At 45.3% G+C, this 25,152-nt stretch overlaps 1 protein-coding gene across 1 annotated transcript in view; it reads left to right on the forward strand.

The window, feature by feature from the left end:
• The first annotated feature begins 256 nt into the window (after nucleotides 1-256).
• Nucleotides 257-25,152, forward strand: part of LOC150014381 (mannosyl-oligosaccharide 1,2-alpha-mannosidase IC-like) — a 95,725-nt gene continuing 70,829 nt past the window's right edge. Inside the window, exon 1 of the mRNA XM_090268821.1 lies at nucleotides 257-1,951. Coding sequence (XP_090124947.1) covers nucleotides 1,412-1,951 — 540 coding nt within the window. The 5' untranslated portion in view covers nucleotides 257-1,411. The remainder of the gene's footprint in view (nucleotides 1,952-25,152) is intronic.

Consider the following 25,152-nt stretch of genomic DNA (forward strand, 5'->3'; position numbering starts at 1 on the left):
GGATACTAACCAATGGGCAACTGCAGCCCAACGGGGATCCCTCCGAGGCAGCCAATGACCTCGCTCCGCTCCCCACCCCCGCCCTCGCCAACCCCGCGCAGCTGGACCATTGGTGCTGGTGGGATGGGGGGAGTGTGCACTGTGCGGGCTGTTTGAGCGAGGGGGCGTGGCTTGGACTCCAGTTCCCTCTCCGCACCCTCGCAGAGGCCCGCACGCCCTACCCACAGACTTGAGGCTATTGGCCTGGCTGCGGCGCCGCCGAGGTGGACCGTGGGCGCGCAGTGGGCGTGGCCTGAGGGCGTGGCCCGGAGGGAGGCGGAGCCGCGGCTCTTTTTCAGTGAAAGCCGGGGCTGCGGCGGCAACGGCGGCGGCGGTGGCGCGGCAGAGGTGGCGGAGGCGGCGGGGTGGTTGTACGCTCGTGTGGGACGCAGCCTCAGCGGTGGTGGCGGCAGCGGCTCAGCCTGCGGCGGCAGTGGCCAGTCTGGAGCAGTCTCTGCGAGGACGCCAGCTGCAGCGGAGGAGGCGCAGCCGGGGCTGCGAGCTCCCCGGAGCCGGAGCCGGTGGGGGCCGGGAACAGGTGATCCCAGCGGGAACCCGGAGCCCTCCCGAGTTGGCGGGGCGAGAGCCCAGACTCCCGGGCGCATCTGCAGCCGCCTCGCCGTGCCTGATCGCGGACGGCCCCCGGCGCCGGGCCCGGACTCGTGCATCCCTTGGCTCGAGGGGGCCCGGGAAGCCCTCTGCCCCGGCAGGCTCAGAAGTGCCAGCTCCCGCTGTCCGGCACTCGCTCCGCGGAGGGGCAAAGTTGTGAACGTGTCCGGATAGCCGAGTCCGGGCGCAGTCGCGACCTGGCTGTGTCTGCGCGCTCTCGGAGCGCCGCTGACACGCCAGCCCCTCCACCGCCTCGCCTTCCCTCCAAGGCTTCCCCCTCTGGAAGCTGCTTCTGAGGCTGAAACTTTGGGCCGAGGGGCCGAGGGCAGCTCAGCTCGGGGACGAGGCCTGCGGGCGCCCCTCTGCGTCGAAAGCCCCGGTACAGCGGACGGGATGTGACGGCCCCAGCAGCGGCCGCAGCGCGGGAAGGCGCGGGCCCCGTGGGCTCCGGCCGCTGCGGGGAGGAGCTGCGCGGCTGGCCCTTGCGGGCCCGGGCCCTGAGCTGTGCCGCCCGGCTCGCCCGGGCCCCGCGGAGGCCACTGCGCCCCCCGCTTCGGCGCGGGGAGACTCGCTCCAAACTCTGAAGGAAGTTCATCCTTGAGAGGCAGTCCCCGAACGGCCGAAACTCTCAGGGAGCCCCCACCCCGGGCGGCGCCCCTCGACGACCGCCCCTAGCTGAGACCCCTGCTGACAAGTGCCTGGACTTGGAGACCCTCAGGGGCCCGGCTGGAGCCGAGCTTCCCCAGCCCCGTGCCGGGCCACGATGCTCATGCGGAAAGTGCCCGGCTTCGTCCCTGCCTCCCCATGGGGGCTGCGGTTGCCGCAGAAGTTCCTCTTCCTCCTCTTCCTCTCAGGCCTCGTCACCCTGTGCTTCGGGGCCCTCTTCCTACTGCCCAACTCCTCTCGCCTCAAGCGCCTCTTCTTGGCCCCCCGGGCCCAGCAGCCGGGCCTGGAGGTAGTTGCCGAAGTCCCCGGCCAACCTTCGGCTCGAGAGCAGGAGTCACTCCCCAACCCGGCCCCCGCTGCACCAGCCCCGGGCAAGGATGATCCCATCAGCCAAGCCAGCACCCGCCGCAGGAAAGGGTGGCCACGGCGTACCCACCCCACTTTGCCTCGGGAGCAGGACACTGAGGCCCGGAGCAGCGGCGTGCAGGCCCTCAGACCCCAGGAGGGGAGCACCCCATTTACCTTTGACTTTAACGCGTTCAGGAGCCGCCTCCGCCACCCTGTCCTGGGGACTAGAACCGACGAGGGTGAGGAGCCCCAGAGTCTAGTTCAAACCCAGCGGGAGAAAATCAAGGAGGTAAGGACTGCCCCCTACACCCCCCAAAAGAAAAGAGCCCCTTGTGCTTCCATCCACTCCCCCTGGCCCGAGTCACTCCTGGTCCCTGGTCTGCTCTAGGCCCGCCAGGCACCCTCGGCACCCTTCTTTCTCCTCCCAAACTTCCCACCTTTACCTACCTGTTCACTTTCCAGCCGCTTGGCTCCTTTCATGATCCCCACCCTTGAGAGATGGTAGCTGAACCACTAAACCAACTTTCCCGCCAGGCTTTGGTCTTTCCAGTCCAGTCCCCAGCCCAGGTGAGTGGGCTCCACTCCTTTCTTTTATGTAGTTGCTGGTAAGAGTTTTGTGCAGGATCTAGTAAAGTTCTTTAACGGACTCCCTATCTGCTTGCAAGGGGCCAAGGGCCATGCTCTTTCTCACTGTGTGTCCTTAAGTTCTGACTTCCCCCAAACACTTGGATCTGCTTCCTGGAAACCCAGGATTTGGGGAGGGGGTGTTATGTCCTACAAGTCTTTTGCAGCCAGCAATCTACAAACCAGAGGATGTTGTGCATTCGCGTTAACTATTTCTATTGAGCTTTGGAACAGTTGCACGTAATTGCATGTGATGCAGGAAGAAATGATTGGTAAGGTGGTGGCAATGCTATAGAAGCTTCAAGGTTATTGGCTTAATGAAGCAGGTCTTGAACTTGGTCCCTGTAGGGATTGTACCAGGGAGGAGTTGAGAAGGATCACTTTGAGTCTGAATCTTAGTTTAAGAAACCAAAAGCAAACCTCACCATGGCTTGAAACTGTTGCCAATCTGCCACTGGTACCTAAATATTCTACTCTACCACTGTTAGAGCTGCCTACGTGAGGTTTGCGCCCAGCAGTGCAGGGAGGTTGCAGTGACACCCCCGGGCCACCAGGGGGCTGTGGGCAACCAGTGGGCCAGGGTCTTCTCCCTAGAAAGGGGAGGATGCTCCCCCAAAAAGGGCTGCTGCTCTCTGGACTTCTTGGTTTGCTGCAAAGGAGCCAGCAGATCTGCTGTGATTTTCAGGGGGAGCAGACAGTGAGGGTCAGGGCCTGTCCTTCCAAGACCTGCTCAGCCAGTGGAGAGCTCAGTTGCCCACCTCTCTTTGTTCAGACTATCCTCCCTCCCAACTCCTACCTTTCCCCCACGTCTCTTTTTATTAGTTAATTTTTTTTTAATTTTAGAAAGAGGGAGGGAAGGAGGGAGAGAGAATCTGTTCCACTTATTTATACATTTATTTGTTGCTTCTTATATGTGCCCTGACCAGAGATAGAACCTGCAACCTTGACATATTGCGACGATGCTCTAACCAACTGTGCTGTCCGGCCAGAGCCTTTCTCCCACTTTTTATCTCTGTTGTTACTCAGCCCTGTTTGGAAACTGTGTTCACTATAGATCACAGGACATATTGTGACTTCAAGATAGGAAGCCAAGATGAGTCGTGTGTGTGTGTGTGTGTGTGTGTGTGTGCACGCGCCAGTGCGCGCGCAGGTGTATTTGTGCTCACTCTCAACTTCCAAATTCTCGTTGGTATCTGAAAGGTTAATTAAAGGCTGGAACTTGCAGTAACTAAGGAAGGGGCATTTTTTTTTTTTGGTTAAGAAACTGTTGTTGAATACTCATCTGGACCATCCACAGCTCCCTTTCTCAAATTGGCCTGTGAGCACTTGAGCCCTTTCTGCCCTTTAGACCTTCTCAGAGGGCATAACCCCCGGTGGAATCACATATAATCTACATGGATGCAGTTTTTCATGGGGTGTCCAGAGTGGCCATAAATTTTCAAAAGGATCTCCAAAGGATTAAGAATTAACCACTGTCCTCTTCAGAAGAGGTGACTTTTGCATTTGTGTGTAGATATGGGACCCATTTCTGAAAGCCTGGGTTTGGAAGTCATGGTGGCCTGGCTAGTGGGGACTTGGTTTTGCCCCCCTGTACAAATACAGCCTCTCTTGCTGGCAGAGGCTGAGGGTGTGACTTGCTGCAGTGGCTGGAGGGTGGTGGGAGTTAGGAGGTGTGGAGACTATGCTTTGAAGGGGGCTGTAAAATAACATGATGGAGGTCCATGTTGGGTGCCAGATGTCTGGATTTTTCTATCTGGCATCTCAGTGTGCCCAGCAGTAGCTGGAGGTGTACTTGCATATACCTGACGTTGCTGCTTAATGAGCCCTCTCTTCCTATCTTGAAGACCTTGAGAGTCTCAGAATGGAGACACCTGGACTATATATGCTATTATGTTTTGAAGCCTATTGCCTCTTCAGGCTTCCTGAGTTTGGGCCCCAGCACCCTCACCCTCCCAAACAACTTGAATAATGTGGGGCAGAGTTTTTGGTTTAGCTCTTAACCCAGAGTTACCTTCCCTGGTGTCCTACCTGCTGGGGAATGCATATGATTATTGTTGGAGAATGTCTTCATTTCCTTCTCATTTACATTTCTATCTGTGCCATGCTCAGGGGAGGATCATTTCAGAAAGGTGCCTGTTTTGATAAAAGGGACTGTTGCTTTCCTCTCTCGCTTGTTTATTTCCAGACATGGATTGATTAGACCCCAGAAGCAGAGGGCGAGCTAGCATCAGATAAAAAGGGCTCTATTCTTATGAGTTTTTTTAAAGTGAAAGTAAACACCAAGAGAGTCAGAGAGGGTGATAAATGAGTGCATGAAGACCGAACACCCGGGTTCTAGATCAACAAACTATATTTATAAACATTCTAGTTTGAGAGATGGACATGGGCATAAAGTGCTGACAAGATGGGTGGGAGCTGCATGTTCTGGGTGTACATGCATCAGGAAACAATCTGTCACTAGAACCAACTATTTCTCCTCACTTTGCTAGTTTGGTACTTCGGAGGAGGCAATGTGGTAGAAAGGGGAGACCCAGAGAACATGAGGTTTGACAGTTTAGCTCAACTGTCAAGCTGTCAGACTCTGGGCAAGCCACTTTCTCTCCTTCCTGGACCTTATTTTTTCCTTCTGTAAAATAGAGTGAGGGAGGGGAGAATAGGCTGGTCACAAGACACTCTTGCTTCCAGACCTGGGCTCTAAGTAGACTGCCAGTCAGCTCTGGAACTTCTTAGCAGATGGACTTTTCCCAGTTCTGTATTCAACATACCTTAGTTCCATAAAGTCAGGGACAGCAGTGTGTTGCTGTTGATGGTGGTGGTGTTCATTTTGTATCCCTGGCATAGTCAAGAGTAGATATTTATAGGGTTAAGTTAATTATTCCTATCACCCATATTGAGCGTTAGAGGTGGGATTGAACAGTGACAGATTCTCAGCTTGAGATCATGAAGAGCAAAGGGTTGGAGAAGATGTAAAACGACTAACAGTCTTCCCGTTCATACCTGACTATAATATAGGAAATTATTGTTAAAATTATTATAGGGGGTTTCTGATGGATTTAAGTTCAACAGATTCTTCTCACTCATGACAAGAGTTGGAAGTATATAGCTTGTCAGGGTTATATCCCAATGAAAGGATTCAAACTCTCCTGGGTCCTATTAATAATGGTTGGTTGCTGATCTGGGGAACCTCAATCGTCCTTTCCAGTGACTGGGGCTTTTGTTAAAGGGAACTGGGCAGTCTGGGACAGTGAGAACACAGTCCCAGAGTGTGGCTATCCTTAGCCTTATATGGAGAATGAGGATTAAATTTCACCCTGTCCCCATTCCCTGTGCCCCCACATACCATGGTTTGTGGCAGTTCTACATACAGAATCCAACCTGGATTCAAGTCCTAGCCACACTGTCAACTCCAACGTAAGGGGAAAATCCCTATTTATCACTGCGCCTCAGTTTTCATGGTAAAATGAACAGACTGGCATTCAGGGGATTCTTATCTCTCCCTTACTCCTACCTGTTTACTGTTTCATTTAGGGATCTGATCTGCCCAAGCACCTGTAATAGGGTATGACACGTAGTTGGCTCAGACACTTGAATGAGTGGCTACAGTAAAGATCTATAAACTAGTAATTAAGATTGCTGGTGGCAGTGGCTGGCCGTTCTTCCTAGGGGACCTGATTCTGAGTCTCAAGAGTAGGGACCCACAGCAAGGTTTGCGGGCTTAGTAGCTTCATGTCCCAAGAGGTGTTTTTTAAAGTTGCAGTAGTTTTCCATGTGCAAATTTAACTTAAAGGGAGTGGGGTAGGGGCAGCCATGAGTAAAATCTTTCATGCCTGGATAATAGCCATCTGCAGGATGCCCAAGTCGCCCTGGAGTGCCTGTGACTTGGCAGGGAGTGCCCAGGCTCTTGCTTTCTGTGTCTGCTGTCTTAGGCCTCCAGGATATTGCTGGTTATGATTTGTGGCTGTGTCTGAGTAAGTCATCTTGGCCAATGCTCTTTGCTCCCCATTAATAGGCTGGTTCGTTAGTCATGTGTGGTTTCTCTGTATGTCTGATTTATTGCTGCTAGTGCCAGAACCAGGTAGGAAAATTAAAAGGCTTCATGTTCTTTATAGCATGTGGATCTGAGCCTATGGGATGTTCAGGATAATTAATATTAGGAACACCTCAGATTTAAATAGCTTTCCTTTGAAGAGCTCTGTTTAAGTTGCAAATCCATTGAATATCTTTATTTCCCCGTCCTTCAGTTTTACTCCCATTCTCCTCTGATACATTTAACACAGAGAGAAGGACTGGCCTATAATAACTGGACAGGTCATTTGGGAGACCCTTACATCCTAAGCCCAGCCATGTATCTCATCCTTTTTCCTTAGAACTGAGTATTGTAAGGAAAGCTTAGAACTTGTCCCCGCCAGGTGTACAACTTAACACCCGCAGGTTGGATGGATCTCTACTTTTATTCTGAGTTCCACCATCACTTGGGAGAATTCGGCACAGACATTCCAGGAGCAATTGCTTCTCAGGCCTCACGTCCCTAACTATCTTTAATGTTTGGTCTAGAAACAAATAATACAATGGCTTTTAAAAGTCAGCTGCTTATTTCACATTGTAGTTAGCAGGGCGGTAAGAATATAGATTCCCCTGTGGTTTTCAGAGTGACTGATTTACATCCAGGCTCAAGAAATGCCTTTTCTCTAGCTTTCCCTGAAGACTGATCCATTACTCCACCAAAAATAAATATTGTGATATATATCACACATACATTGCTCAAAGGGACTTACATCTTTTCTCTTGTTGAAAAAATAAATCAGGCTTGCAGATTGGAAAGCTGCGTGTAGGAGAGTTGTTGGGTAATCTGGGTGGGCACCCAGCCTTGTGGCACTGCCTCTGGCTGGGGGAGGTGCCTACCTCTGCAGCCTAAGTTGAGTCTGTGTTAAGGGAAGTGGTGGGGCCTTTAGGAAATTCTCTTCCTACCTTACTTTATGGGCCAGGTCGGGAAAGCCTTAGTAAGGAAATGACTGACAAGATTCAGAAGAGTAGTTGCCTCGTGGGCATTTATTATATTTCTTTAAAAGAGGGGCTCTTCACAGAGCAGGGGTGAGTGTCATAAACCAAGGGTTATTATTATTATTCCAGTTCTGTACACCTGCTGTTCAAAAATCCCAGACTCTTTCAAACAATAATCCCTGGCTCTTGATTTCCCATCACCCTGGGGCCAAGGTCTTATGTACAAGTGTTTGCATAATTTGGAGAAATGAAACAATTGACTTTCTTAGCCCCGTATTCTCATGGCAGATGATGGTAGGTAAGAAACAAACTGGAGACTCAAAGAATTTTGAGGACTTGAGGTCCTAAGTCCCTTTCCTCTTCTCTCCTTCACCCTCACTCAGCTCTGGGGGCCAGTTAATAGCTGAGGCAGCCTAGTTTTGGTTCTCTTACATGCAGAAATCACTGTAAGCCACACGTGCTTTTGGTTTCTCCATCCCTGGGGAGAACAGAAGCCACAGAGACCTCAGCTACAGGGTGTGGCCTCAGTGTGGTGGCCCAGTTGTAGGTGTTTCTTCCCATGAGAAAGCTGTTTTCTAAGATTGGGGTTGAAAATCCCCAACCTTGGCAGTCAGGCAGTCAGAACAGCTCAAACTTATAAGGGAGTCTGAGTATGTCTCTTAACTCTGAATTTTCACTAATTTAAGCCCAGGGCAATTGTCCATCTATGTTAGTGCAGTGTCGTTAGTGGTAACTTTTATGGAAGAAACTTTGGCATACTGATTAGCGTCCTCCTGAATAGATAGGCAATATTTGTGCTCTTCTCTGGCGTGCTTTGGGAATCAGCAACTCCACAGGTGAACCTTCTAGGCAAACAGTTTTCACTAAATAGCAACCATTTTCAGTGACTGGATAATAGATTTGCTCCCCTCCTTCCACCTCTGTCATGACTTGGTAGGCACCATCAAATCCACTGTGCAGCACAGCAATGTTCTAGAGGGCCTGATAAGGTGTATGGAAATGACTGTCTTCTCAACACCTGTCCCTTGCGTTCTTGTCTTTTTTATTTCTTTCACGACAACCCTGTGATAGTTACCATCTACTTATTTAAATATAAATATAATTTATATATATAGCAAAATGTACAGATCCTAAATATATAGTTTGCTACGTTTTAAAAAATACAGAAAGCCATATAAACCCCTCCCCTGTCAAGATATGGGACATTTCCATCACCTGAGAAAGTGCCCTCTGCTCCTTCTCAGTCAATCCCCCATCATTCACCCCAGCCACTGTTTTGATTTGTCACCAGAGACTAATTTCCCCTGTTTTAAAACTCCAAATAAATGGAATAGTACAATATATTCCTTTTTTTGCAAGTCTTTTTTCATCCAGGTGATATCAGTACTTCATTCCTTTTTATTGTTGAGGTGTATTCCATTGTATAAATATATCACAATTTGTTTATCCATTTACCTGTTTTTGGACTTTTTGGTTGTTTCCAGTGTTTGGCTATTATAATAAAGCTGCTGTGAATATTTTATGTACAGGTCTTTGTGTAAGCATGTTTTCTACTCTTTTGTGTAAATATGAATGTTTATAAGAAACTGGAATACTTTTTCCAGGTAATTAGACCATTTTATATTCCCAGCAATAGGTTAGGGTTTTGCATCTTCAGCAACACTTGACATCATCCACCTTTTTAAGTTTAGCCATTCTGTGTGATGTGCAGTGATATTTCATTGTGATTTTAATTTTTCTTTCCTTGTTAACTATTGATAGTGAACATCTTTTATGTATTTATATGCCACTTCTGTATCTTCTTTTTAAGTCTATTAAAATATTTTGCCTTTTTTGTTAAAAAATGGGCTGTTCCTCATCTTACTGAGTTCTAGAAATTCTTTACATATTCTAGATGTAAGTTCTTTGTGAGATATATATGTATTTGCTCTCCCCTTCTATGGTTTAGCTTTCCATTTTCTTAGTGATGTCACTCAGCAGAGGTTTTAAATTTTGATGAAGTCCAATGTATCAATATTTTCTTTTATGGTTGTTTCATCTTAGGAAAAAAATCTTTGCTTACCCCATGATCATGAAGATAATCTCCTTTTAATGCCAGAAGCTTGATCATTTTAGTTTTTAAAGTTAGGTCTCTCATCTACTTCACATTAATTTTTGTATATGGTGAGAGGTAGGGGTTAACATTCATTATTTTCCATTTTGATGGTCCAGTTGCTTAGCACTATTTGTTGAAAAAAACTTTATTTTCCTTGTTGAATTGCTTCAATGCCATGTTAGAGTAATTATATATATATTGTTTCAGGACTCTTCTGTTCTATTGATTTATCTTTTTGCCAGTTCATACTGTCTTTATGCTGGAGCTTCATAGTGAGTCTTAAAAACACATTGGGTGATTCCTCCATCTTTGAATTAAAAAGAAAAAAGATTTCGCTATTACAGCTCCTTTGCATTTCTACATACATTTGAAAACAAGTTTATCAGTTTCTATTAAAAATCCTCCTCGGACTTAGATTGGATTCCCCTTGAATTTATAAATCAAATTGGGGAGAATTGATGTCTTAACAGTATTGGGTCTTTTTTAACCAGTACCTCTTTCCATTAATTTAGATTTTCTTTAATTTCTCTGAAAATGTTTTACAGTTTTCAAAATAGAGGGCTTGAATATCTTTTAGTAACTATAAGTATTTTATATTTTTAGGCTGTTGTAAATGCTATTCTTTAAATTTTTATCTTTTAATTGTTGGTAGTATGTAGAAATACAATAAACATTTTTGTATATTGACTTGGCATCATGTGACTTTATTAAATTCATTTATTAATTTTTTGTATATGTTTTAGGGTCTTTTATGCATATAGACATGTTGTCTATGAATCAAGACAGTTTTACTTTTTCCTTTCCAATGGCTATGCCCTTTATTTCTTTTTCTTGCTTCATTACACTGGCTGGGCCTTCTAGTTCAATAAATGTGAGAACTGACATCTTTGCCTTGTTCTTGATAGCAAGGGAAAAGTCTTTCATCACTAAGTGTGATGTTAGGTTTATAGGTTTTGGTAGAAGCTTTTTATCAGATTGAGAAAAATCCCCTTGAGAAAAGAGGAAATCTAAAGAAAGATTCACTTAAAATCATATTCCTAGTTTGCTGAGAGTTTTTATCAGGAATGGGATTGAACTTTTCCAAATGCTTTTTCCTGCATTCATGGAAATGATCATCATACGTTTTTTTCTCTTTAATTCTGTTAATATGGTGAATCATATTGATTTTAAAAGAATGTTAAACCAAACATGCAGATTTTCTAATATTTGATTAAGGATTTTTGCAGCTATGTTTATAAGGAATTTTGGTCTATAATTTTCTTACAAAGCCTTTGTCTGGTTTTGATAAAGCATTATGTTGGCCTCATAAAGTCAACTGAAGTGTTCTCTTTTCTCTATTTCTGAAAATGTTGTGGAACACTAATATTACCTCTTTCTTAAATGTTTGATAGAATTCACCACCAAAGCCCTGTAGGCCTAGCAGATTTGTGTGTGTATGTGTGTATTGTTTTAAATTATTGAGTCAATTACTTTAACAGATATAGGGCTATTCAGAACTTCTGTTTTTTTGTGTCAGTTTTGTCAATTTTACTTTCAAGAAATTTACCTATTTTATCAAAGTTGTAGAATTTATTGGAATAACATTGTTTTTATGATTCTCATTTTCCTTTTAATGTTTGTAGGATCTATAGTGAGTGGTGTTCTCTATTTCATTCTCAATACTGGTAATCAGTTTTTCTGTTTTATTCTTAAAAATAGTTTAGTTAGGACTTCCGGTCAAGATGGCAGTGTAGGCAAACATGGCTCACCTCTTTGCACAACTGCATCAGAATTACAACTAAGATAAAGAACAACCACCACTCAGAACCATCAGAAACAGAAATGAATGGAAGTCTGACAACTATGGAATTAAAGAAACAACATCCATCCAGACTGGTAGGAGGGGCACAGTCATGGAAAGGGCTGATCCCACACCCACGTGTGGTGGATAAAAATTTTGGAGGGATATCTTGGGAGTGATGAGTCCCAGCCCCACACCAGGCTCCCCAGCCCAAGGGTCCAGTGCCAGGAAGATAAGTCCCCATAACCTTTAGCTGCAAAAACCAGTGGGGATTGAATTGGTGGAAGAAACTGCTGGAGCCCCAAGCCGTTCCTCTTAAAGAGCCTGCACATGGACTCACCTATGCAGACTTCCTCCCTCTGAGCTCCAGCACCAGCGTGGCAGCTTGAAAGGCACCAGTGGCATACTGGGAGAAGCTGAAGTGTCTGCAGTTAGGGCAAGCAGAGGCCATTGTCCCTTTTCTGAGCCCTCTCCCCACAGAGTTGGCAGGCTGGTGCCATATCTGAGACTCCATCAACCTTGCTAACACTGTTTGATCCACCTTGATGATCCCCAGAGACTCTGCCATACCCAACTTACAGGCCTACTCAAGCTACTTTTCCTTATGAATGGCTGGTCTCTGCTCATGTTTCATAACTTCCTAAATCCTCTCAAACAAGCAACAGCCTCAGTGAGCCCCAGGCCAGGCACTAGCAGCAGCCAGCCTAGATTAACAGCTTGGCTTTGCCTGGGAGTCTCCAAGCCCAGTACAAGTAGCAGCCATCTCAGATTGCTTTATAGCACAGACAGGGTGGCCCTGGGCAAAACACAGATGGGGGCTGACCTTGGCACCACCGGGGAAACACCAGGGCCAGCATACCAGTGGACAGCTACAGATCATGTTGGAGCACCACCACCCATCCCCTGCACAGTTGATCCTCCATTGAGGGGCGGAGGTTGGTGGTCAGTGGTCACAGCCAGTCCTTGCAGCTGACTGGCTTGGGTAAATGCTTCCCATTGATCTGCCAACAGCAACCAAGGCTCAACTACAAAAGGAGAGTATACTTGGCCCACACGAAGGGCACACCTCGAGTACCAGCTTGGCTAATAGGGGAGGCTGTGCCACGGGACCCTACAAGACACCTACTACATTAGGCTATACTACCAAGACATGGAGTTGAAGCAGCTCTACCTAATACATAGAAACAAACACAGAGAGGCTGCCAAAATGGGGAGACAAAGAAACATGGCCCAAATGAAAGAACAGAACAAAACTCCAGAAAAAGAACTGAATGAAATGGAGATAAACAATCTATCAGATGCAGAGTTCAAAACACTGGTTATAAGATGCTCAAGGAAGTCAGTGAGGACCTCAGCAGCATAAAAAAGATCGAGTCAGAAATGAAAGATACACTAATTCAAATAAAGAACAATTTACAGGGAAACAACAGTAGAGTGGATGAAGCCAAGAATCAAATCAATGATTTGGAACATAAGGAAGCAAAAAACAACCAATCAGAATAACAAGAAGAAAAAATAATCCAAAAAATGAGGATAGTATAAGCAGCCTCTAGGACAGCTTTAAGAGGTCCAACATTCATATCATAGGGGTGCTAGAAGAAGAAGAAGAGGCAAGAAATTGGAAATCTATTTGAAAAAATAATGAAAGAAAACTTCCCTAATTTGGTGAAGGAAATAGACATGCAAGTCCAGGAAGCACAGAGAGTCCCAAACAAGATGGATGAGAGGAGTCCCTCTCCAAGACACATCATAATTAAAGTGCCAAAGGTAAAGATAAAGAAAGAATCTTAAAAGCAGCAAAAGAAAAGAAGCTAGTTACCTACAGAGGAGTTCCCATAAGACTATCAGCTGATTTCTCAAAAGAAACTTTGCAGGCTAGAAGCAACTGGCAAGATACATTGAAAGTGATGAAAAGCAGGGACTGATAGCTAAGATTACTCTATCCAGCAAAGCTATCATTTAGAATGGAAAGGCAGATAAATAACTTCCCAGACAGGAAAAAAAGGAATTCATCATCACCAAATGATTATTATATGAAAGGTTAAAGGGACTTTTTTAAGTAAAAGAAGAAGATCAAAACTATGAATAATAAAATGCCAAAAATACATATCTCTCAACAACTGAATCTAAAAAATAAACTAAACAAGCAAGAACAGAGACAGAATCATGGATACAGAGAGCATTTTGATGGTTGCCAGATGGAAGGTTGATGTGAGGGAATGGATGAAGGAGTGAGGGGATTTGAAGTACAAATAAGTAGTTACAGAAGAGTCATGGGGGTGTAGAGTACAGTATAGGAAATGGAGTAGCCAAAGAACTTATACACATGACCCATGGACATGAAAAATGGTGGGGGCATTGCCTGAGGGAGTAGGGGATGCTGGGCGGAAGGGGAAAAATCAAGACAACTGTAATAGCATAATCAATAAAATATAAATAAGAATTAAAAAATAGTTTAGTTAATTGTTTATCAGTTTTACTGACCTTTTCTAAGAATCTGCTTTGGATCTTATTTTAAGTCATTTTTAAATTTTACTGATTTTAACTCTTGTTTTTATTTTCTTTTTCCTGCTTACTTTATCTAGTCGGACAATCTGCCTTTGCCCTCTTCTCTTTATTGTGTTGTCATCATACAGTTTGTTTCTACGTGTGTTGTAGACCTCAGAATACATTGGCATTATTTTTCCTTTAAATAGTTGATTTTCTTAAAGAAGTTAATAAATTAGAATCTTATTATTTACCCATGTATTTACCATTTGTAGCATTCTTCATTCCTCTTCATCCCTTCTTGTATGTCTGAGTTTCTCTATAGTATAATTTTCCCTTCAGCCTGAAAAATTCTTAAACATTTCTGGTAGTGTAGGTCTGCTGGTAACAAATTCTTTGTTAATCTGAAAAAGCCTCTATTTTGCCTTCATTTTAAAGGGTATTTTTGCTGGGTATAAAATTTTAAGTTGACTTTTCCTTTCCTTACATAAAAGACCCATTGTTTCATAACTTGAATTGTTTCTGATGAGAGGTTAGAATATGTTCCCTTGCATATAATATTTCCCCCTTTCTTTTAATGCTGTTAAGATTTTCTCTTTATCTTTAGTTTTCAGTAATTTGACTATGCTGTACCTAGGTGTGGATATCACTGTTTATCTTTCTTGGGGTTTGTTGATCTTCTTGGATTAATATTTTTTTCATCAAGTTTGGAAACATTTTGCCCATATTTCCTTAATATTTTTTACCCCAATCTATCTTTTTCTTTAAGAACTCCAGTCACATGTAAGTTAGGTTTCTTGATATTTTCTTAGGGGTCACTGAGTCTCTATTCATTTTTTTTTCACTCTTTCTATCTGTGCTTTGGTGTGGATAATTTATATTAACCCACCTCGAAGTTTGGTCAATACAAAGGAAAATTTCAGTAATCAGTTATTAAGCTCACCCATTTGATTTTTTATTTTGAGTAATATCTTTTTTTACTTCTAGAATTTCAATTTGGACCTTTTCCTTATTGTCTTTATTTCTCCAATATTTCCTATGCATTCATTGTTTCCATATTTTCCTTTAAACTCTAAGATGCATATACATAAAATAGCTTTTCAGCCCTTGTTGGTGTGGCTCAGTGGATTGAGTGTCGGCCTGTGAACCAAAGGGTCACTGGTTCAATTCCTAGTCAGGGCACATGCCTGGGTTGTGGGCCAAGGTCTTGGTGGGGGTGTGCGAGAGGCAAGCACACATTGATGTTTCTCTCCCGCTCTTTGTCCTTCCCTTCCTCTCTCAAAATAAATAAATAAAATCTTTATAAAAATAGTTTTTCAAAAAGTCTTTGCTGTTTCCAAAATCTTTGTCATCATTGGGTGTGTCCCTGTTGACCATCTATCTCCAGGTTATGGCTCACATTTTCCTACATTTGTCTACTCATTTTAAAAATTTTATGACAAACATTATGAATACTACTTTTTTGAGATTCTAGATCTGTCTGCTTTTAAGCAGTTTTTCTTCCTCTTTCTGTTAGTCTGTCAGCTGTCACTGTTCTTAGCTGTCAGGATACCTGCCGCTTGCTGTTTTATTCTCTACTCTTCCTATTTTGCTAAACTGTAGTTAGCTAGGAAACTAGTCAATCTAGCTTGTTATCATTATATATAAAATACAAATAAGCAGACTTTGAATAGGTCTCTAGAGACTCCTAAATCAAGTACATGGACTTTATTTTAGTGTAGTTTAGATATTTAAAGATTCTTATTCATTTTTGGTAATTGGTATTAGATGCATGAAATATAATTCTGTGTTGCAGGCATACCCTGCTGAGAGACAACAGTTCTCAAGAGGGCTCCTAATTTCTGGTTGATGCCATCCTAAGTTATTTGTGCATTTTTTTGCTTTTCTGCTTTTAGGTGTTAAAAGAAATATTTGTTGGTATTTGTGATGTTCTAGCAGCCTCCATTAGTGTGACTTTCCTCTTAGGATTTTTTAACATGTCTAATAGCTTCTCTGGCTGCCTGCCTTAGGTCCAATAATGATACAGTATTTTCAAATTTGGTTTGTAAATCTCCAATATTTAACAAAGAGAGAGAGAACTGCTTGTGTAGGTCAAATAGCTGAATTACTGATCAGAAGGAAGCTAACTGTACATGGCTAAAGGATTTTCAAGGTGCATCTGTGGGGTCTGATCTCTTATTTCCCCTCATTCGTGAAAGTTCAGAAAGAAATGAATGTAATTATCTTATTGAAAAGGCTACTTTTAATTGCATCTGTTTTATTGGGGTATGTGGGGGTTGAATAAAAGTAATGTCCCTTAGTTAAGATCCTTCTCCCCATTTTCATTCCTACACTGAGCTTCTCAGAGGTGAAACCTACTCTTTGCCAAGTAAATGCTGATCTCCTAGGAAGACATGTTGGCGCCTTTTTGTTTTCCCTACTTGTGTTCTTGACCTAAATCAGCGAATCTTCCTCCTTTTTAACTCTTCCCGAAGACACTGTCCGTGTCTGTCTATTGTCATACCTTACAGAGTTCTGGTGTAGTCTTGGTTTTTAATTATAAGAACGATGGGAAAAGAAGACTTTAGTTTTTGCTTTTGGAACTGAACATTTTAGAGAACAGCCTATCAAATACAATTAATTTTGCTACTAGAATATAAAGAAACCCTCTATAAGAAAGACTCATGTTTTGACAGAAAAGCAGAAGCTCGGTCTAGAGACTTCTAGCAGTTTCTGATACAGGCCTTCCTGGGTGTATATCTCGTAAGGGGTAGAGTCTTCACACTGATGTCTCTCAAAGATGGTCTTGTATAAATAGCCTCCCTATGTCTGATTATTGATCTTTGAGTAGCAAAGAATGGTCCCAGAGTGGTGTCAGTCCAGATGGGACTGAGGGAGATAAGCATTGTTAGATATTTCCTGTGCTTAGACACTGGATTAGATTAAAGCATAGTAAGATTTTTGGTGCTCTTGAGTAAAGTGCTCTTAAACTTGGCCCTAGTGGGAGCAGAATTCCAGTGTGTCAGCCCTGAAATTTGAAGACTTCTTGCATGTTAGAAAAGGGTTTCTAACTCTCTGGCCTCTGTACCAGCCATTGTCTTTATAAATCCCGAGGGAGGATCTCCTAGGGGTCTGCTTTGGAGGGAATGGGGGCTGGGCCCGGCTAATGTTCACCTTCTCATAGACGGATCAGATCAGTAATTCCTCCTGTGTGTGGTATTCTTAGTAGAGCCCTAGCTTCCCATTAAGAATTTAGCTGATCCCCACAATAGCCTGTGGCCTACAGGGCATGTACTATAATTCCGTTTTATAGCGGAGAGAAGGAAGATCCCGAGAAGGAAATGACCAGCTCCAGGCCCTGCCAGTTTAAATTGTGATGCACTGACTTAAACCTCTTCTCCTTACTCTTAGGTTGACATTCTTTCTATTACATCATCTGAAAGCTAATGTGTGATAATTAGAGGAAGAGTTCGCTTTGGGATGGAATAAAGTAGAAATTTCCATAGTCTTGGTAGGTATTCAAAAGAATTGGTCTCATTAATCTTTAGAACAGGGCTTTTAACCGTTATTGCAATTTGAAACCCCCTAGGAGATCTTTGTAAATACTGACGCCCCAGTTCCTCCCCCAGGTAGTCTGATTTAATTGGTCTGGGGTAAAGCCTAAGCATTGGGATTTTTAAAAACTTCCGAGGTGGTTCTAACATGCACCATGCTTTAGAGCCAATTTATGGCAGTTTTGTCTTTACCTGGGCCATATCTCCTTTCTGGCTAAATCTACCCACATATGGGAGAGGTTGGAAATTTTCTATACTTATTAAAATCTCAACCGGGATCGGGGAAGAAAAAAATGAGCTGGGGAGAAGACTCAGTTAAAACTGACTTTTCTGGAATTAAGAGCATATGCTGTTAACATGATCAAGAAAAACCATGAACTTATTAAAACTGTAAGAAAAAATATTGAAAACACCAACTATTGAGCCTCAGTTGTACACTGAAGGCTATATAAGCTGAAGGAAGAGCAGAGAAATCTCTGGCTTTAAGAAACTTTATAGTGTAGCATTGTCATGCGGCTGAGTCACTTCCCACCACATACAAGATATACAGAGGGAGACAAACTTTGGTTAGCTGCATAAATATGTGCCTGACCCACCTAAATCTCTTTTGGGGAAGCAGGTGGGACATAAATATCTGAAATGAAAATAGTTGCTTGCCCAGAAGTAGATTTCCCAAAAGGCTATCACCCTCCCCTCCTGTGGCTGCCTCTGCCACTTTCCAGCTAACAGAACAGCCTTTTCACATTGCTGCTTGGGCCTTAAAATTGAATAACAGATGCTCAGGAAAAAAAGAGATATTGAAGAAGTGGAAGAGCCAAACCTAGTCCCATGTGTTCAGGTTCACAGCAGCAGCGTCTGCAATTTCATGTCATTTCTACCTTGCCAGGAGCTGCATGGGACTTTACCTGAGAATTGCTGTCCTGGGTTGATCAGATCAACTCTATCCAGGCCACTTCAAGCTGTAGGAGGTGAGAATCCACTATATATTAGTGTGAGTGTCCTCTCCACTGCTTAGTGACAGCCCCCTTGAGAACTGTTTCCATGCAAAAAACCTTTGACTTCTCAACTGGTGCCAAGTTGCAATCTTTCTTCAATCTGTCCCAACTATTTCTAGCAAATTCTTTGGCTGCTGTGGACTACAGAAGTCCGTTTTATGCTAAACTTATTTCATTCCAGCTTCAAGGGGGTGGACATTTAATGTAGGAGCACTAATGGGGAGTCAGACTTCAGAGAAGAATTTTCCTTCTGTTGTTAAATCTTATATTAAAGCGTGCTTTCTCAGAGGCCTCTGGCTGCAGGAAGCAGTGATGAGGATGGAGCTTGGCAGATGGCTGTAGCTGCGGCTTCCTGGAGGCCTGTGTGGGAAGACGACTGTTTGTATATTGGTTTTCATTTATGTATTGGTCTTATTTTCATCTTTCTGAGGTACCCAGATGCTACAGTGATAGATTGGTTGGAAACGACTCATTTGTCAGGGTTCCACGGGGGACGTGGGTTTCCTTCCCATGTGCAGTGGAGTCTAAAATGTTTAATTAGATACTGAGGCATTTCTGCAAGGGTCCGTTTCTGCCAGTTCTCCCAGGTGGATGCCAGTCCTTAGACTGGAGAGGGTCTGAGGCTTTCCTGGGCCCAACCTTCTCTCCCTTCATTTTTGTCTTGATAGCATCCTCAGTCCTACCTCCTTTTAGCTGCTCATTTTTCCTCCCTATCATTTTTGTTCTAGGAACTGCCTTCATGTGACTGCCAGAATTTGCAGAGCTGATTCATGCTGGAAATCTAGTTGTCAAACAGGTTCAAACCAGACTTTATGAAATAATGTAGTTGAACTGATACGTAGTGAGAGGAATATTAACAACCTGCTGCTTATCTGTCTTGTTTCAGTTCAACTTTTCCAGAGAACTTAACCTTGCTCTGACTGCGTGCCAGACAGTGCTCTCGTGGCTGAGGATGCAAAGATGAGGCTTCTGCCCTCGATGAATACAACAGCTAGTTAGGATGTGACAGACAGCACACGCTGTACAACGTGTGCATGGTTGTAAAACCATGAAGGTGCCCAAATAAAGGGGTGAACAAAGGGCTGGGAAGTCATGGCAGCTTGGTGGGAGCTTGGGGGAGCGGACAGCATTTCAGGCAAATGTGGGGAGTCCTGGGGCAGTGGACTTGCGAAAAAGGCAAGGAGCTCCACGTGCCGGGTGTGGGGAGGTGTCGTAGGTGTGGGTGTGGGAGGTGAAGTTCGGAATGGTTAAGGTTTCTACCTGTGGTAGATGGAGACATCAGGAATCGGGAATAGGGAGAAGTCCAGGGAAGGGGAGGAGAGTTGAATTCTAGACATGATAAAAATGATACACCTGTGAAATCTAGGTGGTTAAAATCTGGGTTCGGGGCTGGCATGGGGGCTGACAAGGGAGATGCAGATCTAGAAGTCGTCGTACGGTGTGCCACAGGTCGAGGGCTTGAGCACAAAGCTATTCGAGGAAAATCTGGACTGAAAGGCACAGGGGTCAGAGCCTTCGGAAGCACCACTGTTTTAAAGAAGAAACAGACAGATGGGGATACGGCAGAGTCAGGTGGCAGAGGGGCCCAGAGAGCTGTGCCCACTCTCCTTTTGCCTTTCACCAGCTGGCCTTTCACACCTGGCTGCTCACGGAGCCAGCAAGCAGCTCTCAGCCTCGAGTAAGTTCGCACCCAGTGCCTCTCCGGAGGGGTCTGCCCCTAGTTTTTCCTCCTCCCCGCCCGCTCCCAACTCTGGAAGACTGTCTTCCATTGCTACAGATTCTTTAGCTTTTCTCCTCTGCGGGCATCAGGGCTAGAGACTCTCCCCTTTGTTTCCTGATGGGCTATCAGGCCTTACCCTCAGACCTATGCTAAGAAGAGCTGGGTGCTCTGAGCTGTTTGCTCTTTGATTTCTGACCGAGAGCTCAGGAGCCAGCCTGAGGATGATGGTACGTGACTTCCTCTGGCCTGATGCTGAGTGAGCCCAGCCTCGTAGCTTGCTTACTCCTTGTCCCAGCAGACACGCAAGAGCTATTCCTCCAGCTCCTTTCTGGAAATGGGGTGCGTGCATTCCCAGCCTGCAACTCACTGAAGAGTCACAGGCCAGCTCTTCCATCAGTCAAAGAGGAGGCCACATGTGGTGGGGGAAAACACAGTTTAATCTTCATTGCTGTCGAGGAGAGGAAGAAAATGTGAAGTTGTGAAGTTGTGTTTTGTCTTTTCCCAGTGACCACAGCAGCAGGCAGTGGCTGGATAGATACCACCATGTCCTTCTCAGCTTGTGGCCGGAACCCTCCACTCCAATGGCCAGAGTCTCTTGAACCCAAGCCCCTGACCATCAAAGGAAGGGTCACTTGGTAGAGTCCCTGCTAAAACTGCCATCTAAGGGGCGTCTAAGTGGCATTCTCACCCTGGCCACCCTCCCAGGTTTTCTCCTTTGGGCTGAGCCCTGACCTCAGAAGCCACCTGCTTCCTGGCCCCAGTCTGGGATCATGGACTCCTCAGCTATGTTTTGTGTGTCTAGAAGAAATCCTGAAAGCTCTGGTGCCAAAGTAGCCCCTGTCTTGCCCGAATCATTCTGACTTTTCCTGCAGTGGTTTGAACATTCTGAAGTCTGAATGCTAGGTCTGCTTATCCCCCGAGTAACACGTGAAACGTGGCCAGTGCTAGTCAGTTCTGGTTTATTGTTGAGGAACTGAAGAGAGTGTGGTGCTTTTTCTTCCCTGTGATCACTGTGTTTCCAACAATAGCCTGCGTGGGGTTGCTCAGCCTCCCTGGAGAGGTGCTGAGAGCTAAAAGGAGTTCCTGCCCCTCACCCATGCCCATCCTCACCCAGTTTTTTTATGTTGGCAGAAGACCTTGTCGAGGTCCCCAGCTGTGTTGGAGAGTGTTTGACTTCCTGACTGTACACACTTGCTGGCCCCTATGGGCCTGAACGTCCTGTCCTCACCACTCCCTCTCCGGTTCTGGGGCTCCAGAGACTCCAAAATCTCACGTGAACTAAGGCTGGAGAGACTGCTCTGTGACATGGTGACATTTAAAAACAATATGGATAAAATACATGTAACAAGATTTACTGTTCTAACCGCTTAAAAGCGTACAATTCAGTAGCACAAAGTATATTCGTGGTGTTGTGTGACCATCACCGCTCTCTGGCTCCAAAGCTTTCCCATCACTCAGCGGAAACCCTGGACCCATTGAGCAGCCGCTCCGTCCCCACCCCCCCCCCCCCCCCCAGCCCCTAGCAACCACTGTTCTGCCTTCTGTCTCTATGGATTTTTCTATTCTGAACATTTTATACTTATAAATGGAATCATATAATGTGTGGCCTTAGGATGCTTTCAGGGTTCATTCATGATGTAGCATGTGTCCATTTCATTTCCTTTTATGCCTGAACAATGTTCTGTTGTACGGATAGATCCCATTTTGTTCCTGCATTTACCTGTTGATGGACATTTGGGATATTTCTACTTTTTTGGCTGTTATGAGTAATGCTTCTATGAATATTCATGTATATATATATTTAAATTCTCACCCAATGATGTATTTATTGATTTTAGAGAGAGAAGAAGGGAGAAAGAAAGAGAAACATCGATGTGAGAGAGAATCATCAGTCACCTCTTGTACATGCCCAGACCGGGGCTCAAACCTGTAACCTTTTAGTGTACAGAACAATGCTCAAACCAACCGAGCCACTCGGCCAGGGCTCATGTATACTTTTTTGGGTGGATGTATGTTTTCATTTCCTTTGGGTACATACCTAGGAGTGGAATTACTTGGTCACGTGGTAATTCAGTGCTTAACTTACTGAGGAACTGCCCGAATTCCACAGTGGCTGTACTATCTTCCATCTTCCCTAGCAGTATCAAGGGTGGTGTGCTTTGGGGCCAAGTGTGCCGGCCAAAAGAGTTATCCGGGGTGAGCCTCCGTGTAGGGTAGCGTCAGGAATGAGTGGGGAGTGAACACAGGACCTGGGGGTCTTGGATTGAGTTCCCAAGCACAGTTGGGCAGCCCAGGGCCCAGCCCTCAGGGTTGGTTGAACCTCTCTGGTTTTGTGGGAGTGTGGGAAGTCCAGAGGCAGGTGACTTGAGTAGTAGAAGGGCCATGTGGTGGGCTTTGCAGGGCTGATCCAGGTGGTACCCATGGGTGTGAGGGGTTAGACCTTGAGCTGGGGATGGTGGTGGTGTGGCCTCACCCCAGGAAAGACTGGTTTTACCAGTAGAAAGAGGAGGCAGGTCCAAGCCCTGCTCACCGAGGAGACTGATGTGGGGCAGGGGAAAGGAACGCTGTGATGGAGGGTGGGAGTGCTCCCCTGGACTTCAGTATGGAGGTGCCGTATCTCACCCCAAAGCAATGCCCCTCTCTTGAGGCTCAGGCAGTTACCCCCCTACCTGGGCTTAGGTTCTGAATGAAGCATGTGAGGTGAAATCCAAGCATGTGTGGTCAAACTAGCCTTGAGATCTCTCATTGCCAGGATCTAGGCCCTTGGAGGCTCAAACGCCCAAATTTAGCTTCTTGTGTTTGCTTTTTCGTGATGGCTTCTCTTTTCCTGGAGTAATGGAAGCCAAGGTCTTAAGTGGGGAAAGGATCGCAAAGAGAATAAAGAGACCGGGCGGCAGATAGGTAGAATTGATTATGTGTGAGTTAAATGTTTACATAATGGGACTCCCCCATCCTTCTGTCTGTTGTATACTGACTGGCTTGGGACCTGGGGTAGGTGTGGGGCCAAGGAGAACCAAAGAGGCTGACATCAGATGTTCTGGGGCTGTGGCACCTGCTGCAGGGATATCTTCTCACTCCTTGTTGTACCAGCTCCTGGGGAGACCTGGAATCAGGCCACCATAAACCCACAATCAGGGCTGAGGTGGGTCCCTTCACCATAATCAAGCTCTGGGAGCCCAGCCTGCATCTGGCAGGGGCCTTCTCTGGGGTAGGTGGGCCAAGTCAGTGCCACTTTATAAGCTGTATTATAGTTTAATAACATTATAGTTGAATAGCGATGCTTCACATTCTCTGCCTCCTGAGAGCATCTGATAATCAGGAAGCATATTCCCAGTTTACAGATTGAGACTTAGAAAAAGAGTGGCTTTCAAAGTTCCATGATTAGGAAGAGACAGAACTAGGACATACACCTGGGACTTCTGGCTCTAGATTCAGCATTCTTTTTATTGTGTTCCACCTCCTGGGGAAGCTGTCTGATATTGATGCTGCTCTTCCTACATTCTCTTTGTTATAGAACAGATGAGAGTCTTGGGGTCATGAGGTGCTGTGAACCTGGGGAAGGATCAGAGTCATGCCTCGTTCTTATGCAGGTGGCTTCGGCTCTCCTTGGGCTCTGGTCAGACATGAGATGGATCTGTTTTCCCTGGCTCTGCCAAGGCTATCTTGGCCCCCTACTGTGCCCCCATCTGTCTGGGTCCCTTTCTGGGCAGCATCCTCCCCAAAAGACAGCCCTTATCTGAAGTTGCCTAGATTTTTGGGTTGAGCCTTGGTTCTGATGAGGCAGAGTTAGCATTTTCTCCTGCAGCCCCGGCTTTCAGCAAATGGTAAACTCTACTTGAGGGCAATATTCAATTATGAAAATCTATTTCTCTTGCCACATTCAAAAAGTCTCCTAATGTGCCTTTGTGCACACACAAATTTAGTGACACATCACTAAATGTGTATGTGGTTGCCATGGAAATGTCTCTCTTCTAACATGGCATTCCAAGAGCAAAGAAGGGAAGTTTTCTTTGTGAAGAGAAGCAGAGCAGAACTTGGCTAATTGTCATCACACTGATCCCCAAACTGTCATTCTTCTCTTGACTACCTGTCTCCTGCTTCCTGTCAACAGTGGGAGCCTAGTAGCTGAATCAGCCTGCTACTGCGGTTTCCTTAGGAATTTCACAAGCATTGTTCTTAACATTTATGCCAGGCACGTACCAGGAAGGATCCCAGGACTCTTGGTTGGAGTTTCTACCCAGTTTAGAAAGTGAACCCTCCTGGACCGTCTGGCACCTGAGTCTCAAACACTCATGTCTCAGAAGAACTCTTGGCACCAGGTCTTCTGAAGGTGCTTTGTGCTTTCCACCAGAGTTACTGAGCTCCAGTTTTTGTCTTTGTGACAAATGCATGAAATGATGGCATACACAGTGTGCTAATACTGAGGCATTTTTTGAATGTCAGGAGTCTCAAACTTTTTCCTGCTATCGGTATAAATCCACCGAGTGTGGGAAAGACAGAGGACTTCAGAGGCCTCAGTCTAACTGAATGCCTTCACATCTCTCTGGCCCACCTCTGCCCAGTTGTCTTTCTTTCTTTGTTTCTTTTTAAGAGAGCGGGGAAGGGAGGGAGAAAGAGAGGGAGAGACACACCAATGTGTGGTTGCCTCTCGTGCACCCTGATTGAGGACCTGGCACGCAACCCAGTTATGTGCCCTGACTGGGAATTGAACCGGTGACCCTTTGGTTTGCAGGCCAGCGCTCAATCCATTCACCTGTTAACTTTCTTGACTAAGCCTCTCTTGGGCAAAGAAGTCCTTGCATTTCAGGATTTTACTGGCACCTTGAGAGGGATCTTCAGTCCATATTGGCTGATCCTTTGCCTAGGTCATTGGGCTACACCAGCTTTCCCAGTCTTAGGGCTGGGTAGCTGTTCTTAATGGTTGTGAAGTTCAAGTTGATGGGTCATTTTGCTACTATAGTTAACCAGTGGTGAACTCTGAGGAAGAAATCGTAGCATCTTGCCCTGAATACCTGCCCTGGGATCCTATCATTTCTATTCTCAGTGACTGCATTTCTCTGTGGGCTCCTTTGGCCTGTGAGAGTCCACTGTCATTTCATAGTCAATGAATGGATTCAGGGCATCCGTATGCATGCTTCTGTTCCTGCCGTTACTATACATGTGTGGCTTCTAGCCTGGAGGGTTCTAGAATGCTTGACTCCCTGCCTTTCAAGGGGATTTCTTGGTCTGGGGTTCTGAGAGCCTGCCTGCTGCTT

This window comes from Furipterus horrens, unplaced genomic scaffold, assembly GCF_987537825.1.
Source record: "Furipterus horrens unplaced genomic scaffold, mFurHor1.1.pri manual_scaffold_3, whole genome shotgun sequence".
Classification (NCBI taxonomy): domain Eukaryota; kingdom Metazoa; phylum Chordata; class Mammalia; order Chiroptera; family Furipteridae; genus Furipterus; species Furipterus horrens.